At 41.0% G+C, this 16,059-nt stretch overlaps 1 protein-coding gene across 2 annotated transcripts; it reads right to left on the reverse strand.

Annotated features, from left to right (window-relative positions):
• Positions 1 to 511: 511 nt before the first annotated feature.
• On the reverse strand, positions 512 to 14,526 carry plekhn1 (pleckstrin homology domain containing, family N member 1). Of its 2 annotated transcripts, none has more exons than XM_044211460.1 (16): positions 14,302 to 14,526; positions 12,400 to 12,490; positions 12,039 to 12,200; positions 10,809 to 10,889; positions 10,181 to 10,271; positions 8,090 to 8,223; positions 7,377 to 7,526; positions 6,003 to 6,083; positions 5,809 to 5,884; positions 5,392 to 5,537; positions 4,892 to 5,044; positions 3,944 to 4,186; positions 3,224 to 3,379; positions 2,575 to 2,823; positions 2,282 to 2,342; positions 512 to 1,363 (listed from the first exon to the last, which is right to left on the reverse strand). In XM_044211460.1, exons 1-16 carry the CDS (start codon positions 14,373 to 14,375, stop codon positions 1,179 to 1,181), a joined length of 2,133 nt encoding a protein of 710 aa, XP_044067395.1. In that variant the 5' UTR covers positions 14,376 to 14,526; the 3' UTR covers positions 512 to 1,178. The 2 variants fall into 2 exon arrangements, with proteins under 2 accessions (XP_044067395.1, XP_044067394.1); XM_044211459.1 differs by having other exon boundaries at positions 2,575 to 2,826; positions 14,302 to 14,525.
• Between the last annotated feature and the right edge of the window lie 1,533 nt (positions 14,527 to 16,059).

Consider the following 16,059-nt stretch of genomic DNA (forward strand, 5'->3'; position numbering starts at 1 on the left):
TTACAGAGCAACATTATCATTAATTTGGATTTGTGTTTCTGGCAAGTCCAATATTCACTCTATTTTAGTTCTGTTTTTGGTTTCTACCAATTCCTGAGGGAAATATCTGGCTCTTTAGCTGCTAAATGCTCCACTATGTTCACCAGCTAGTCACTAACTTTGTCTGTCGTTTGGTGCTGAACAGATAGTGTACAGTGGGTTTTTAGAGCTTTTCCCCTGAATACAGGTGCCTGCTGCGGCTGAAAAAGACGCTATGAGAGCTGTGAGAGTGAACCAAAACAATCCAGTTGCAGGCTGGACAGCAAAACAATGAGCTGAAACTCACTATAACGCTCCATAAAGCCGAGGGGAGGTGCAGATTCAGGTGATAATCCTCTGTAGGTTCATCAATGCTAGGGACCCCTTTTACATTGTCACATTGTTTTCACATCATTTGATACATTAACATTACAAACATATTAATTTTAGCTGCTTTAAGAGTATTATTAAAGTAAGACAAAACAACATAAACTAATTATTTTTTCCAGTTTTATTTCCAAATATAAATAAACACCTCAAACAAAAATGAAAAAAGGAAGCCACACAGGTAATAGTAATATTAGCGCCTTTAAGGCAGGAAGCCACATCTATTTGCCCTGATAATGTAGTGTAATAAAATAATAAATCTACAACATTTACAAAAATATACAGCCTTTACTATAACAAGCCCTGATGGAATGCTTTTATAGCTTTAATCAGAAACGAAACAAAAATATCACAATAAGTAAACTGGACAGCATGTTAGAAAATACTTTAAATATTAAAAAACTGGAGGTTCTTGCACTACATATGAAACCTTTAGTGCAATTATATAATACATTTAAAAAAAATAACATTAAGCTACACAGTATATACACTCTGCTGTCTTCTTTCTTGAATGCTACATATCAAAGAGACAATTGAAGTCTGTCTGTTATCACTATCATAATGTTTTGTTTTTAGCCCGTTCCTCTTTATACCTGCACTCATCATTCCTCTGCTTGACTACCCAACATCTAACAGTGCAGTTCATGTGATTTGTTGGTTCATACTGTATGCAGCAGGAGCAACACTGGCTATGCTAGTTGGCTTTTATTATCCCTCTGATAGAGATCTGTTGTTTGCACACGTCCAGACGAGTGCCGGGCTATTGTTTTGTTTTATGACCATCTCTGCTGGGTTGCCATGGCACTAAGGCCTCTGGCCCCAATGTCTAATCCTGTCCAGTGTGTCGAAATTCCAGACGTTGGCTGAATCATTCCAGTATCACAGTCGTACTCCCAAATGTTGTCATAGTCCATTTCCTGGTCATCTGGTTCTGTGGGTTCAAGGTACGAGTGGTGATCTATAGGAGCGAGAGAAGATTCGCAGGCTTTTAGTTTCAAACAATGAAAGACAAACCCCGCCCCGACTGAATAAACACAGTCCCAATATATTTATGGTGTGATTGGCCTTGTAACATGTAGTGTAGTGTACACCGGTAGTGTAACATGCCACTACCATACCCCCTTCATTTGTTATTTATGTTCTCTTTCTGATAGGACAGAAACATGCAACCCATGAGATGAAATAATTTGGTCATAGCACATGTTAGAATTAATCTGTAAATCAAAGTGAAACGCAATTACCAGGTAAATTCTAGTTGTGTTTTTATTTTTGATGAAAGAGCCTGAAGTTAAGTGTGTAACCATGTCCAGTTGTGTGCCGTCAATCATAGTGCAGGAGTAAATCCTGTCTGTGAAAGAGTGTTCTCTTACACTGGGCTTCCCCCACATGGGACATCTGCACAAATGGCATTTAGAGCTGCACTAAGCACCATTTCATTGGCACATTTGCGCATTTCCTGCACTTTCAATTCTGTAGCCTTTAGCCTTCTGTCTACCTACTGACAGTTCAATCAGTCCAAAGTGCATGCAGTGTTTAATTTAAGGTGTAACAGAGTGTGAGCAATGTTGTGTGTCCTTGGTGGTATTTAGGAAGGCGGCTGACAGTGTTGACTTTCATAACTCACACTTGGAAATATAATGCTGCAGTGTTATAGCTGTGATTTGAAAGAGTGCCCATTGTTTCTCAATAGAATTATACATTTTATGTAGCCATGTCTTTTTTGTTTGACAAGATGAAAAATCTTTAATTAAATGATTTTTGTCAGGACTGAATGCATATAATCTTATTTATTTATTTATTATAAACTGTCGAACAAACTTGAACTTGACACAGGAATGTTTCATCAGGTTTATGATTGCATGCCTTCAGTTCTTACCTGGTGAGTAACCGTAAGGCATCTGAGAGGTGTTCCTCACAGAGCACGATGGGAGGAGAATCTATCAACAGATGTGAAAACAAAAGAAAGTTACTTCCTGTGATCAGCTATAACAAACATTCTTATGTTCCCTAAAATATCTGTTTCATCTGTGGCACCAGTTCAAATATCACCTGCAGAACAAGTATATACACACTCTCACGCTACCATACAGCGCACCACTGTTGCACATTGTACCAAAGCATTCCAGAAACCAGAGTGTCCTGGGAGATGAGTATGTCTGTGTTTCTCACCTGCTCTTGCACTTGGCCAGGCGCAGGCAGCAGCTTTAGCCTTGACACGGCCTCTGCTCTTTGCTCTTCTTGGCTTATAGGAGTCTCCATCTCCAGGCCCAGAGCCTGTCCCTGGGAGTTGGTCAGGACCAGGCTTCTCCTGCAGCGCCTGCCCATAGGAGGGGTGCGGAGCTGGAAGGAGGAGGGTAGGAGCTGGGGGCCCTGCTGCTGCTGCTGCTGGTGGTGCTGAATCGGCTCTTGCCAGCTCTGCTGCTAAAGAACAGATGTGTACATGTCAGAGTAGGGCAGCTATAAGCATGTAAAACAGGAGTTAAAAAGGGTAAAACTTCAATGAATACATTTTGGTAGAAATAATTCCTATTTTTCTATTTAATCAAATGTAACTGCTGGTTGCTGGTTTTGTGAAACAAGTCATTTATAAATTATGATTTAGATTTAGTAATGGTTTAATCATGCATGCATGTGAATGAGGCTGTTGAAAAAATCAATTAGATTTCTGCAGGTGGCCAACTCTCTACATTGACAGCATCTGATCTTTTTTTCACTGAACACGTGCATACGTGTGTATGTGTGTGTGCACTGCTTGATATTAGACAGGCTGTGCAGGTGTAAATTGAACCTATGGATCCAGTATCGTTGACCCACTTACCACTGGCCTGGCCTCATTCAGGGAGTAGATTTCGGGACTGCAGGGCTCATCGTACAGGGGCGACAAAGGTTGTCGGGGGGCGCACATGTCCGAGTGGCGCTGGGGGGCGTTCAGGGAGTAGTTCAGGGACGTCTGAGGGGTGCTCCAGCTGTTAGACTGAGCACAAAAAATTCAAACAGATCCAGGAGTTAGTTTAAACACCAAGCAATAAGAGGAAAATCTCTCTGTCTTTCTCTCTCATGCTCTTTGGGTTCACAGAAGGCAATCACATAAGCCACACTTCAGGATCAGATTACCAAGTACAGGTTTTGGACTAATGCCAGTCATGATCTGCAGCAGTGCTGGTGTGACACCAATCTGTTGTCTCACAAATCTGCTTTCAGCTGTCAGTGTTGTGTATGAAAACTGCACTCTTAACTGCTATAGTAATGTAGGGATACCCCCTAAGTAAAGGAAATGTTTTCTGATTGGTGGTTTAAGTTTTGTTTATGAGCTATAATAGAGCTTTCATTCCATGCACCATCAAGAAGATTGATCTTTCAACCTCACTTCTGCACAAATGCCACTGTTACCCAATTTGTTAACACCACATACACCATGGCCCTTCTCAGTCGACTGCTTGGTGTATCTATTTTAGTTACTGCGCACATGTCGTGTAAAATAAGTTAACAGTCTCGAGGGGAATATTTGGTTATCGAGTTAGACGCCAGACTGAATTACCTTGACAAGTGGGGCTTTCTCCTGCTGCTGTGGGCTGGCACGATGCAGGGCAGAGTAGGGTGTGCTGTAGAGCTGAGACAGCACTGAGCTCTCAGCAGGCGGGAGGTTGGAGCTGCGCTGGGGGGATGAGTAGCGCAGTGACACAGGTCGTAGGTCTCGCTCGAGCCTGGTGTGGGAAGACACGCTGTTGGTTCTGCTGCCCAGACGGGAAGTCTCAGTCGAGGAGGGACGACTGGAGCTGTACTGTAGGGACAACAAACACACACCGGGCAAAAGTCAAACAAGAGTTGTGGCTTTACAACATGGGTGGGATTTAGGGATTTTAACCACTGAGTCCTAGTAGAACCAACATTATGAACTGTTTCTCATCTCTACAGCATTAGTTTTCTGCATCATTTTGTGTTTTTTAGTAAACACAGTCATCTGAGTGTGAGAGAAAAAGGCCTCCATCAATTGAATTGGGAAGGTGGTAGTTCAGGTCAGAAGCTGAACAACAGCATGTTAATTGGATGGGCAGTCGGCCTACATATCCCCTCTCCCGGGGTAGTTTGGTCAAAAGTCCTGATAATGCAGAGTGCTTCAGTATTTCTTCAGACTGAAGTTAACAAGCAAACTTTTCACTGCTGAATCAGCATATAGCCTCTTGTTTCCCTACATCCAAAAGTTGTATTTATGGGTAGATGTTGTTTTGGGAAAAATTACTGATTTTGTCATGATTTTCTTTGCTGGAAGGCCTTAGGATCATCACCTGAGCCTTTGTAACAGGAGCAGTTTGGTCTCTAGACCTCGCTTAATAATTAACTTAAAAGAAAGGTGTTGTTGCTCAGCCTTTTTTTTTTTTAGCAATGTACAACTAACTCTTACCACATTTATATCTGTGCAAATATTGTAGTGTTAGTGTGTTTGACTTCAGTTTGTTAGTTGAGAAGTAGCACACAGCTGACTTACACAGAGGGGTTCAGAGTATCCTGGGGAGAGAGGGTTGTCTTCATGAATGGGTAACTGAAGGTTGTGGGACCCACGTCCACTCTGTGACTGGCTGAACTTAAGAGACTCAGTTCGTCCTTGGCTGTTTCCACTCCACCTGTCAAACTGTGGAGCCTAGAGATTATAGGACAAAATATAAATAATAAATTAACACATTTGACTAGGAGCAAATAAGCAAAGCTTTCAGACTTTTTTTTTTTTTTTTTAAATGTGTATTGGACTGTTGACTTAGTAGCTGTAGTAGGTGTAGTAGTTGTAAATCATTTCATAGTCAGCTGAATGTAAATATATAAAAGAGGCAGGGCCATGTTGTCTGTCTCCTTTATCACTTTGCATCATACTTAAATTCACTCCCCCCACAGGTTCATAAACCAGGTGGCGATAGCTCACTCGATATGGATCATCGGCAGCTGTGAATAGTGTAATTATTTTTGGCCCGTGAAAGGAAGGAGGGGCCTCACCTCTCTGTGCGTCGGGGTGTAGATGATGTCATACACAGGGGGTGGGGGGCTGAGAACGGGTACATCAGCAGCTTTGAAATGCTGGATCCAGTCACAGAACTCGGCCCTATCCAGACATGACACCACTATGGGGTTGATCAGCTTCCCTGGGAAGAGAGGAGGGGGAGGACAAAGCCTGTCATTCGGTCGATTCGCTCACTGGAATGTGCTATAGTCAGATTATCATTCACTGGGGATAAAACCAGCTCATTCATGGAGGGTTACACTCTGTGACGCTAGCGGACTCATGGAAAAGGCCACTTAGCCTAAAACATGCATAAGAATGTACACTCATTAAAATCCCTTTAACATGTCTTTTTAAATGCCAGTGTGCGAAAGAGACTGCAGTTGAGCAGCTGACTGATTCAGTGTATTTACCTTCAATCATAAAGGTGTTGGGCTTGACGTCTTGGCAGGGTGTGGTCACAGTAATCATGTTAAGTGGAAGTTTCCCCTGTAATCATAATGACGCGTTAACACAACTCTCTGATGCAAACACTGGATATACTGTATGCACACAGCTCAGGATACGATTATGTTTAAAAGTAAAAGATCAGTGAGTTCAATGGTACCTTATAGAAGAGTCCATCATTCTCCTCTGATAGGATGATCAGCGTTGATGGGTACATTACGAGTAGTCTGTCACTCTGTTCCTGTGGACACAAGATTATAGCTGCTAGTGAGTTTTATGTGTTTGTATAGTTGTGTTTCATTGCAGTAATGGGACAGTGTTTAATTATTCTTATCCATTAGCAGAATACTAGTGTAATTTATAGGTAATACCAGTTAACCGTTGTCTATGTTTTGTTTACATTTCCCCTTTATCATTTTTTCATCATTAAATGAAACTTTATGCAAACATCATCCATCGTAGATAGGAAGACAATGATACATCAACATTTCTAAGGCAACACTTTGTGTGCAAAGTGAAAGGAAAAGTCTGTCTGGCACAATAAAATAAAAGAGAAACTCAAAGAAAAGAAAATCAAATTAAAGCTTCATTTTAACTCATCATCTCATCATTTATTTATCTCTGGAAAGTTTTCAAGTCTTGGTATTATACAAGAAAGACTACTTTCTTCTGAAGGTAAGAGAACAAGCCCTGATAACTCCAGTTATTCTGACTGCGTGAAGATAGGACTGTGAATGATACAAAGCACAGAGGCAACCGTGAGACCTGGTGCAAACATTAAAAAAACACCAGTATTATCCTTTAATACTCTGTTGAGAGGCACAGTTTAAATCCCAGTAAGATCCTCAGTCCAACCAGTTAGTGGTGTATTTTATAGGTGCGGCAGACTGAGAGTTTATGTTTCCTCTCCCTCTTGGAGGGTGTGTCTGGACAGACAGCTGACATTCCAGCTGTGAGGTGAGTCGAGTCACTGCGTGAGCTGGGCAAATGCTTCTCACACACCCAGGCCCTAAATCTCACACACTTCAATAGGGCTGCCTCTATTTCCCACAGAGAATTAATTACTGATATCCATGCAAGCTGTGTCATGACTAGCTTTTTTATTGGCTGTTATGTGAAGCTGTATCAGCATTATTTACTTGTGCTCATGTCTGACTTGGTTAGCAAGGAGTCATATTTTTTTCACCAGTTGGTTGCAGGTGTCTGAAAATACAGATAATAGAGTTATATCTGCAGGAGAGGTACCATTTGCCAAAATATGGACTCCACCCTTTTCCCTCACTCCATACATTGTGTTGAGGTAATGTGTGTGTTGCACAATTTAAAACCTATGTGAGTCACCTGGATTTAGAGCTGACGTTATCCTGCTTTTATTCATTATGTGAAAAATTCCCAGAGTTAAAACATGTATGTATCATGAGTTTCAGTCTGCTGTACTGTATATTTCCATAAATAGGCAAGAGCAGAGATAGTGTGTTTTACTTCCGTGTGACCGTTCATGGTGATTCACTCTTGATAAGCAGCGATCTCTTACCTGACAGGGCAGGTGCTGCAGTCGGACTTTAGTGACATAGGTGATGGGGCCCAGGCTGTCCCGCTGAGAGCCCTCCCACTCATAGATGTGCTCTCTGTTGATAGAGTTCCTCAGCTCCTCTCTGGCCTCAGGTGTCTCATCCTGGTTTAGCTACAGTAGGTACACAGGGGAGAATCATCAGCAAAATAAATATGGACAGCGCTCTGCCCTTTAGCGAATTTAACATGTTGATTTGACTCTTGTTTGTTCATCGTAAAGGCTCCTAAGCTAAGGCTTATGATCATCAGTTCAGTTGTTTTCTTCTCTCGTGACACATCTAGGTTCATGTGTTTCACCATTTCCCCACCTGTGGGTGAGGAGTCAGCACTTTAACCCTTTGCAGATGTGAGGGTTAGTTTGATGTAGGCTGTGATGTGGTCAAGGCCGCTCCTTAGTATCCAGGCCTCAGATAGAGCCAGCAGTGACCTACTTGACTCACCAAATCTACACACTCACACACACCCTGTTTTATCAGAAGTGGTTGAAGCCGAAGAATTTTCCTGGCTAATCCACCAGGTGGATTAAAAGATGATCACACTCAAGTGCTTGTTTGAATTTGAAAAAAAGGGATGATAATCTTTGTTGCAGCACAAGAGTCAGTTTTTATGCAGCCTGATATAATCTGACATAGGCTCTTTGGAGCAAAGGTGGCATCAAAAAAAGGTTGAACTTACTTTGATTCTGGTGTAGTTTTCGGGTGCAATTGCAGTGCCTCCATTGGCCTCGATATTTTCTTTGAGCAGATCAAACCATAGGTCCATTTCTTCTTGGTTGGCACAGTAGACGATGATGGGGTTAAGGCTGACACCTGCAGGGTGCAAAGGTCACAAAGTCAAAGAGAGAAAGTGTCACCCATACTTCTCTTTCTGAGCCTTTTTTCAGACAGCTTTCTGCCATGGTGGTGAATCATTAATGGTGTTCACAAACTGCTTCCCTGGCTGTTTAGAATATATTATGCAATAAGTACAATAAATGTTCAAGATGGTAAACCACATGTAAGACCTCTTGCAGAAGATCCCCCTTGACCTGCTTCGTTTGGCATTTAAAAATCTTAGCAGACTCTCCCTCCCACAAACTGCTTACCTAGGAGGTATAAACAGGACCTGAGATGAAAAGAGCTGGAATCTTGCTCTATCTCAGTCCCACAAATACCAGAGATAACCAGCAGAGATAGTCTATTTCATTCCAGCCCCATGGCTTTGTACTGTAATTGTCGGGAACCATAGCCCGATGACTGCTCCTTAATAAGCAGCCACTCTTGACTCATCTGTTGACTTTTTTCTTCATCCCAGCACTTAATTGTAGACCTTGACCATAGCACTCCCCTGAAAAGTTATGTTTTTCTACATTTCAAGCAAGACGTGTGATGTGAAAACTCTTGGGACTGGAAGCACAAACTTTCAGTCAGTTTACAGAGGTCATTAACTATTGTTAAAAGTGATTAACTATCATTATCTAACTCTCACAGTCACGTTAATTCAAACCATGTGAAGACTTCTGGGAATTTTTACAGACCCTCTCGTGCTTTGCTTGCTTCGTCACTCTCTAACTCACCCACACCACTTTACACTAAAGCTGATTCATATTTTCAGTCAATGAGAGGAAGTTGCACGTCTCACAGAACAAATCTCTACACCAGATCTCTCACTTGACTCAGAATTTCGTCATGCTTCCTTCGACATGTTTCCTGTCAGCGATGCCTACCATAAGCTAAATAAAGGTTCACACTGAACAATGAAAACAACTGAAATACAATACCACAAAATAACAAGCTTGAAAGTCAAAAATGAGAAAGCAAATATGAGAAAGCAACACCAAAGAGTGTCAATATTATGATGGCAGAGATATTTCAGATTACAGGAAGATAGTAACGATAAAGAAATATAAACACAGAAACCTTACACTGTTCATGACTGGGATTGACTTTTCACACATTGAATTTTTTAATGCAGTAATTTTAGATCAGGGATTACTCTGACGTCTCTGATTTCATTGTTTCCCAGGCAAGGACCAAAGCGATCTAGACTCTACAGTGGCTTATTTTTACTTAATGAAAAGAAATAAAGTTTCAGGTTGTTTTTGTCCATTCAGAGTTCAAACGCTAAGTGGCATTTCTACTAGACGTTAACCTGAGCAGTTTTTGGAATGTGCCATAGATTATATGCAGTGACAAGGCTAAGAGCGGTAGCTGGGCTTTTCTGTGCGACAGCTGGGCTGACTGAAGTGCACCTGTTGTCTAACAAGCAGGGCCTTTAAGGCCGGTTTGGCCCCCTGACCAAGGGTGAAGGGGGCACAGCTCTAGTTAGTCTTGGGGTTGAGTGGAGGTGACGAGGGTTGCGGCACTTTTGAATCACTGGAATGTGACAACATAGGAAACGCTGCCGCTTGAAAATAGTGTGTGGTTTCTTGCTGGTTTTTGAAGTGTGGAGAATTTGTACTTTGATCCACAACTGATGAGAGGGACCAACATAGCAGATCACCAGCAGGGGTAAAAACTAGTGACAGATTATAAGCATTAAATTGAGATAAATATGAGCCAAAGACCAAGACTCTCGATCCAGCTCTAGTTCATCCACTGTCTTCCTTTTTTGAAGTTTGAAGTCAGCCACTGACTCATAAATATAATGTTGGATTAGCTGGTTCCAGTCTGAGTGATTGATTAGCTAAATTCAACACAACCAATAAAACTCAAAACAGATGACTACAACATTCCAGGGCTCAGTGCCAACACCCACTTGTGTCCTTTCTGGTGAAGTTGAACTTACCATTTATTTGAAAGGCGAATTCCTGGGGTTGGCTGTGGTTGCAGTTCTGTTGCAGGTTGAAGATGGTGAGTTCTTTCAGTGGAAGAGTTCCCTGCACACAAAACAAAAAGCTCTGTCACGCTTCTTTGGACAAAAAAAAAAAGCGTTTTCTCATTCACACATCAAAAATAGAATTTTCTGCAAACTTTTCCCATGCTGTTATGCTCTATTTGAGCACTTTTCAGCTCTAAATTTTAACAAAGAAATTAAATACCATGCCATCAGCCTTGTAAGTCGATGATGTATTCATGTCTGCCTTGCATTTGCCGTCATCTATATTCTGACTAATACTGTATACAGGTGCTTAGCTGACTCTTTTTGACACGGAGTTGAGCTCTCAACAGACACAGTAAAATTCTGATTAATGGCTGCTCATGCTTTATGAGACAGGTAAAGAAGCATAATCATACCTTCTGTTTACTAACACACTGCTGGTTGACAGGGTACGCATGACATAACATAAAACTCTGCCCCCCAAGAATATTAAAACTATAAAAAAAAAAATCCTGAAATATTAGCTGATATTGAGGATCTGTGTATTTGAAGGAAGAATTGTGATAATATTGCCGTGGGTTGAAATAAAACTCACCTGGTATGTCAATCCGGTTGTGTTGTTGGAGACAAAATGAAGGTGTGTCTGGAAGAGATCCAGGTAGCAATCATGTACATCCTGCAGCGATAAGTGAAGTTGAAGGGAGAAAGAGTTAGAGATGCAGATACAGTGTTGATAAAATTTGTCCTGTCTCTGAGAATTAATGTCTGGCAAGAAAACTACAATCCTTGTATTACAGCGCTATCAAAATTCACATACAGTGTGTGCAGGTCTTAGTTCCAACCAAACAGTGCAGCCACTGATATCACAGATTGGCACCACTTTTGATCAGAAAACTGATCTGTAAAATCAGCTGATTTAGTGGTGATGAACTTAAACCTTGCATGTACGTAGGCACATGTCTGGAGGCCCACGTTGTACTTTAGTGTATTTTCTTATGTTTGTCTCTGATGAGGAAAGAGTCATATATTGGAACATGTTGTTCTTGTATCATCTGTTGATTCAAGGAGCATCTACAGGAAATGTTCTGATCTGAGGATTCCTGGAAATGTAGGAATCTCTTCAGTGGCCACGAAATGCGATTAAAAGTCCCTTCTTTTTGGTAGCAATCCTCTTAATTTAATGATTCATGTATGGCTCTCTTTATCAACACTTAGGTAATACTTGTTTCCTTCCCTTTGTGGTATTATTTTCTGTTATAATACAATGTGTTCTTTTGCCATCATGATGCCATTCCTTCAATCAATCTTTTCTCTTTACTTTTTGACAGAGCTGTTGTGTCACAGCTCTGACAAATTGCAGTTCTCACAGAAAGGAGTCGGTGTGTCCTCTATCAGTCCCTGGGATCAGAGGAACTCTCTCTGCCCTGAGGTTTTCTCTCAGAGATGTTTCACAACCGCAGCAAAAGCGAGCATGTCCAAACACACTTTGTGGAAAATGGATTGGATTATTCACAGCCAGCCACCACGTCAATGCCAGCAGCAAGTTTCAGTGTGTTTGGTGGCCGCAAAGAAACATCCTGTTACTCTCCACCTGTTTTTTTTTATTTTTTATGTTTTTTTTTGTGTGGTTTGTTTTTTTTTTTGGTTTTGACACTCACTGGGTTCACATAGGTGACTGGCATGATGTGTCATTGTAGGCTTGGTCATTGTTTAAGACCTCATTAACCATAATAAGGATTGTGCAGCATTAGCTTTGTTTTCTTTAATAGCTGCTTTCCTGATATTTCAACATAGAGTAATTAAAACGTTATTTTGTTCCACTCACCTGGCAGTGGAGGAAACGGAAACGAACTTTGGAGCTGTGAATCATCCGTCCGTAATTCTTCACATTGATGCTACTCTTCTTCCAGCCACTGGCTGGGTCATAAGGAAACGGAGGATCCCATTTTATGTTGTTTATTGTCTGCAGATCTTTATGAGACATTTCCTGCAACCAGTCATAATGTTAGTGAAGTTTAGACATGACATGAATAAACCAGTTAGACCTTCTTTTAAAATCAGTCAGATGGCAATAAAAAAACAAATCACATTCAGGTTGACATTTATAGGAGAGCAATTTTGTTTGGTATGCAGATGACTGAATTTCATGTTATCACCATCTCCTACGAGCTGATGGAGGTTCTTACCTTCCTGGGGGTGACAGTGCACAAGATATTGATGATGCTGTTGGACTTCTCCTGTCCCTCTTGGGGATTCTTCTTGCGAAACAGGCGACTGCTGCTCAAGAGAGAGAGAGATAGAGAGGAAAACCATGTGTTACCACTCACTCTCCAATGTTTACTATCTATTCTATATTTGCTGTTCAGTTAACTTCCTAACTGCAGTGTCAACAAGGAACATTTCCTGTTTATGGGAGTTCACTGTCATCTACTGTTGTCAGATGGAGAGTTGACCTAAATACAACAGTCTTTGCATTACTGTTTTGCATTTCAAATTCAGGGTCAGTGACTTATTTCTCTTTTTTCCCCTTTTTTCCATAGTAATCAAGTCAAACACTGAATCTTGAACCACTATCAGAGTGCAATTTTCACAGTAGATATATGACTTTGAATCATGATTTGTGTCTCATGTCATATAAATTAACCAGAGCCCCTTCCTCTGTCCTCATTCCATCAATGCCAGCTATTTAAATGATAAGCACAATCAGGTCCTGTGTTTCTGATAGTGAGGATATGCATAGGAAAATCAGCATTCAATGTCCCTCTTTGTTTTGCATGACCCTCATCCGTTACCATCAGTGTCACTTCTTTATAAGGAAGCTCCCTCACTGCAATGATAAGGCTTTGGGACTGCTTTTACAATCTCAGCTTGTAGTTTATCTACTTATCTGCACACATGTGTGCCATTGTCCTCAGTGCAACAACGCAGGCTTTGTTTGCATGGTGGGAATCAAGGTCTGTCTAATCAGGAAGTCCATGTCCAGCATCAATCACTGATGAATGTTAAGTGAGTGATGCTATTCCACTACATCCACTTTGTTTTACAAGGTATTCATACACAAAGAAAAAAAATGATAACCATGCATACTGATGCAATCCACACTTGCAAACTGAAAGAGGAATGTAGATAATAGACAGGTAGTGGATTTGCACACCCAACATTCTCCAAGTCACTGCTGTGGCATTCAACCTCTACTCTCTCCTCTTCTCTATGGGGAATACCTGAGCCTGGCCTGATTCCCCAAAATAAAGAGTAAGTAGGGAACACAGGAAACAAGAACACAGAATGTATTGTCCATGCTGAACCATCGATCCAACTTGGAAGGTGTATCAGTGTACAAGCTTGAGCCAATTTAAAACCCATTGTTTTTTTAGGGCTGCCCTGCCTCTGTTTTTATTTTAAAACCAAGAACTATATGGCATGTTTGACAAAACCAGACCCTGAATCATCACACAGCACAGGGGAGAAGACTGGAACAGAGGCTATTTAGAATCAGATGTGCAGGTCCAGCAGACTGGGCTGTACCAAGTGCATATAATCCTGGAGATTAAAGAAAACCAGATAGAATAAGCATAACCCATTAATGTCAGTCAGTTTCTGTATTGATGTTCAAAGCTTTCAGGTCAGATCACTACAAGTTATTAACTAATATCCGGTGTCATAAAGCAGATATTATCAGTTAATAACTATAATTGCCCATGTGTGATCATGATAATGAATAGCGTTAGGTCCTGATTTTGGAGGGAAACCAGATTCACTGACAGCTGGCAGATCATCTTCACAGAGATGCAAAGAGGAGGCAAATGGAAACTGGATCATTGACACCGTTGGCCAGACGGGCACCACTAAGGCACGACTCTGAGACTATCCTGTATTACCATATGATACTGACCCTGGCCTCACAAAATTCACAACTTCTGTTTAACCCCACTGCTCAAACCCTGAGAAATACCAAGAATTTCGTCCAACTGAAACACAGAGTCTAAAATAACAAACAGCAGTCAAGGGCATGACATGTGCTCTGTGTAGAGCAAACACACTGACACAAGTAACAGTAAGAATACCTGGACAAGTTGGATTGTTCTTACCTGTTTCTGCGTATGAAACTCTTGCTGGAGAATCTGAAGTTGTGCTGGGGGACACATGACATGCTGCTCCCCATGCTGCTGTGGTCTGTGGGGCTTTGTGCTGCTCTGAAGACAAACTGTACTCCTTCTGTGATGGATATGTGTAATCCAAGAGTGCAGTGCACTCCCTGCTGAAGTTAGACTTGTACTGAGCAAGAAGTGGGCAGGGTGAGAGCTGTATAGTCAGACTGGTGAGACTGTGTCTGCGTAAAAGGGGTGGAGTTTGGGGCTTTGTCACAGTTGTTTGTGTGTGTGCATGTGTGTGCATGTGTGTGTGTTTGTGTGTGTGTGGTGAATAACCAGCAGGACTCACACCTTCTGTGAGCGGTCTCTGTCTGTTAAATCAATCCCAACAACAAAGACAGGGAGGTTCAGGGAGAAGTGTGCCATTTCACACCTTCCAGAAGCCAAATGGAGCTTATTGTTGGGTCCCCACTGCAATGAGTGGTTACTAAACACACTAGATGGTGTGTGTCAATCAAAGGGGAAGATGGGAGCTTTCACAGGCATGCCCAGACATGCAAAATTGACTGCAGACTTAAGTTGTCTATTTATTAGCCCAAATACTTTAAACACATCAGTCTCACCTTGCTGTTTTTGTTCTACTAATTTGACAAAAAAAACACTGTACATGTTAAAAATAGACAATAAATCACTGTGATGTTATGTGAATGTATCAAGCATCACATTGTGTTCAAACACAATATGAGATTTTGAGTTCTGCCTTTTCTATATGGAAGCTTTTAGGAATAAAGCTAATAATTGTAGGTTTTAGGTTATAAACAATATTTTCCACAATTAGTCTTCTTAAATGGATAGTGTCTTATCAATCAGACGGAGGAGTCAAACACTCATGATCATCTTGTGTTTGCTCAATAATTAGGTCATTGTCTGTGGTGTGTTGCTGTACTGTAGTCATAAAATAAAACATGCTGCTCGCTGTCAGGTAATGCCAACCTGTTCTGCCAGATTGTCCAAACAGATGCACCTGAGGCAGTAACAGTCATCAGCTTGTTCAAACCAACTGTAGAGTTGCCTTCCAGCCTTTCAGATACTATATTATTGTTCTCTAAAACCCTGTTTGATGGGCCACGGAGCTCATGACAAGTAATTTAATCAATGAAGGATACTGATTGAACTGCATGTGGTGTAACTGAATATAAAACATCTTGGTAAGTGACTGACAAGATAAAAAGGTGACCAAAGAAAATGTCTCTTATCACATCAGTAGATCAAGTAAAGACAGATAAAATAGACTACTTGTGTTTTATCTTGCCTCCATTTCACTGAGTTATTGTCGGCCACTCACATGATCGGGGCACTGAGTGGGTTTTTTTCTTCAGAATGCAGAATTATAGTAGTAAGCAACGTGTGAAACACATAACTTCCAAAAGTAGGGACATGTTAAATCTAACTTATCACAACTTGCCTTATTTTAATAATCTAAGGAGGACAACAAATGTCTCTATTGTAATTGGTAAATGATCCTTGAGTGAATGTGGCCTGAGATCATGTAGATATGTAGCCAATGTTAAAAACAGGCCACACTGATTATTTGAACACTGAGTTTTAACAGTTTGATTGTCAGACAATTAACAAGAATACCAACAACCTTTTTTTGTTTTATTGTTGCTTCACATTTTCTTACATGAATTTGGGTAGCAGTTGCTAAGCCACATTACCTCAACAGCAGCAAAGATATAATAACTTTTACCCTTA

Source organism: Siniperca chuatsi, linkage group LG10 (genome assembly GCF_020085105.1).
Source record: "Siniperca chuatsi isolate FFG_IHB_CAS linkage group LG10, ASM2008510v1, whole genome shotgun sequence".
Lineage (NCBI taxonomy): Eukaryota > Metazoa > Chordata > Actinopteri > Centrarchiformes > Sinipercidae > Siniperca > Siniperca chuatsi.

Excerpts from the sequence above, each read along its gene's own strand:
- plekhn1 (XM_044211459.1), bottom strand. The coding sequence starts at position 14,375 with ATGGGGAGCAGCATGTCATGTGTCCCCCAGCACAACTTCAGATTCTCC. Across the intron at positions 10,272-10,808 it reads CAACCGGATTGACATACCAG|GGAACTCTTCCACTGAAAGA; the intron begins GTGAGTTTTATT and ends TTTTGTGTGCAG. Across the intron at positions 5,538-5,808 it reads CAACACCTTTATGATTGAAG|GGAAGCTGATCAACCCCATA; the intron begins GTAAATACACTG and ends CTCTCTTCCCAG.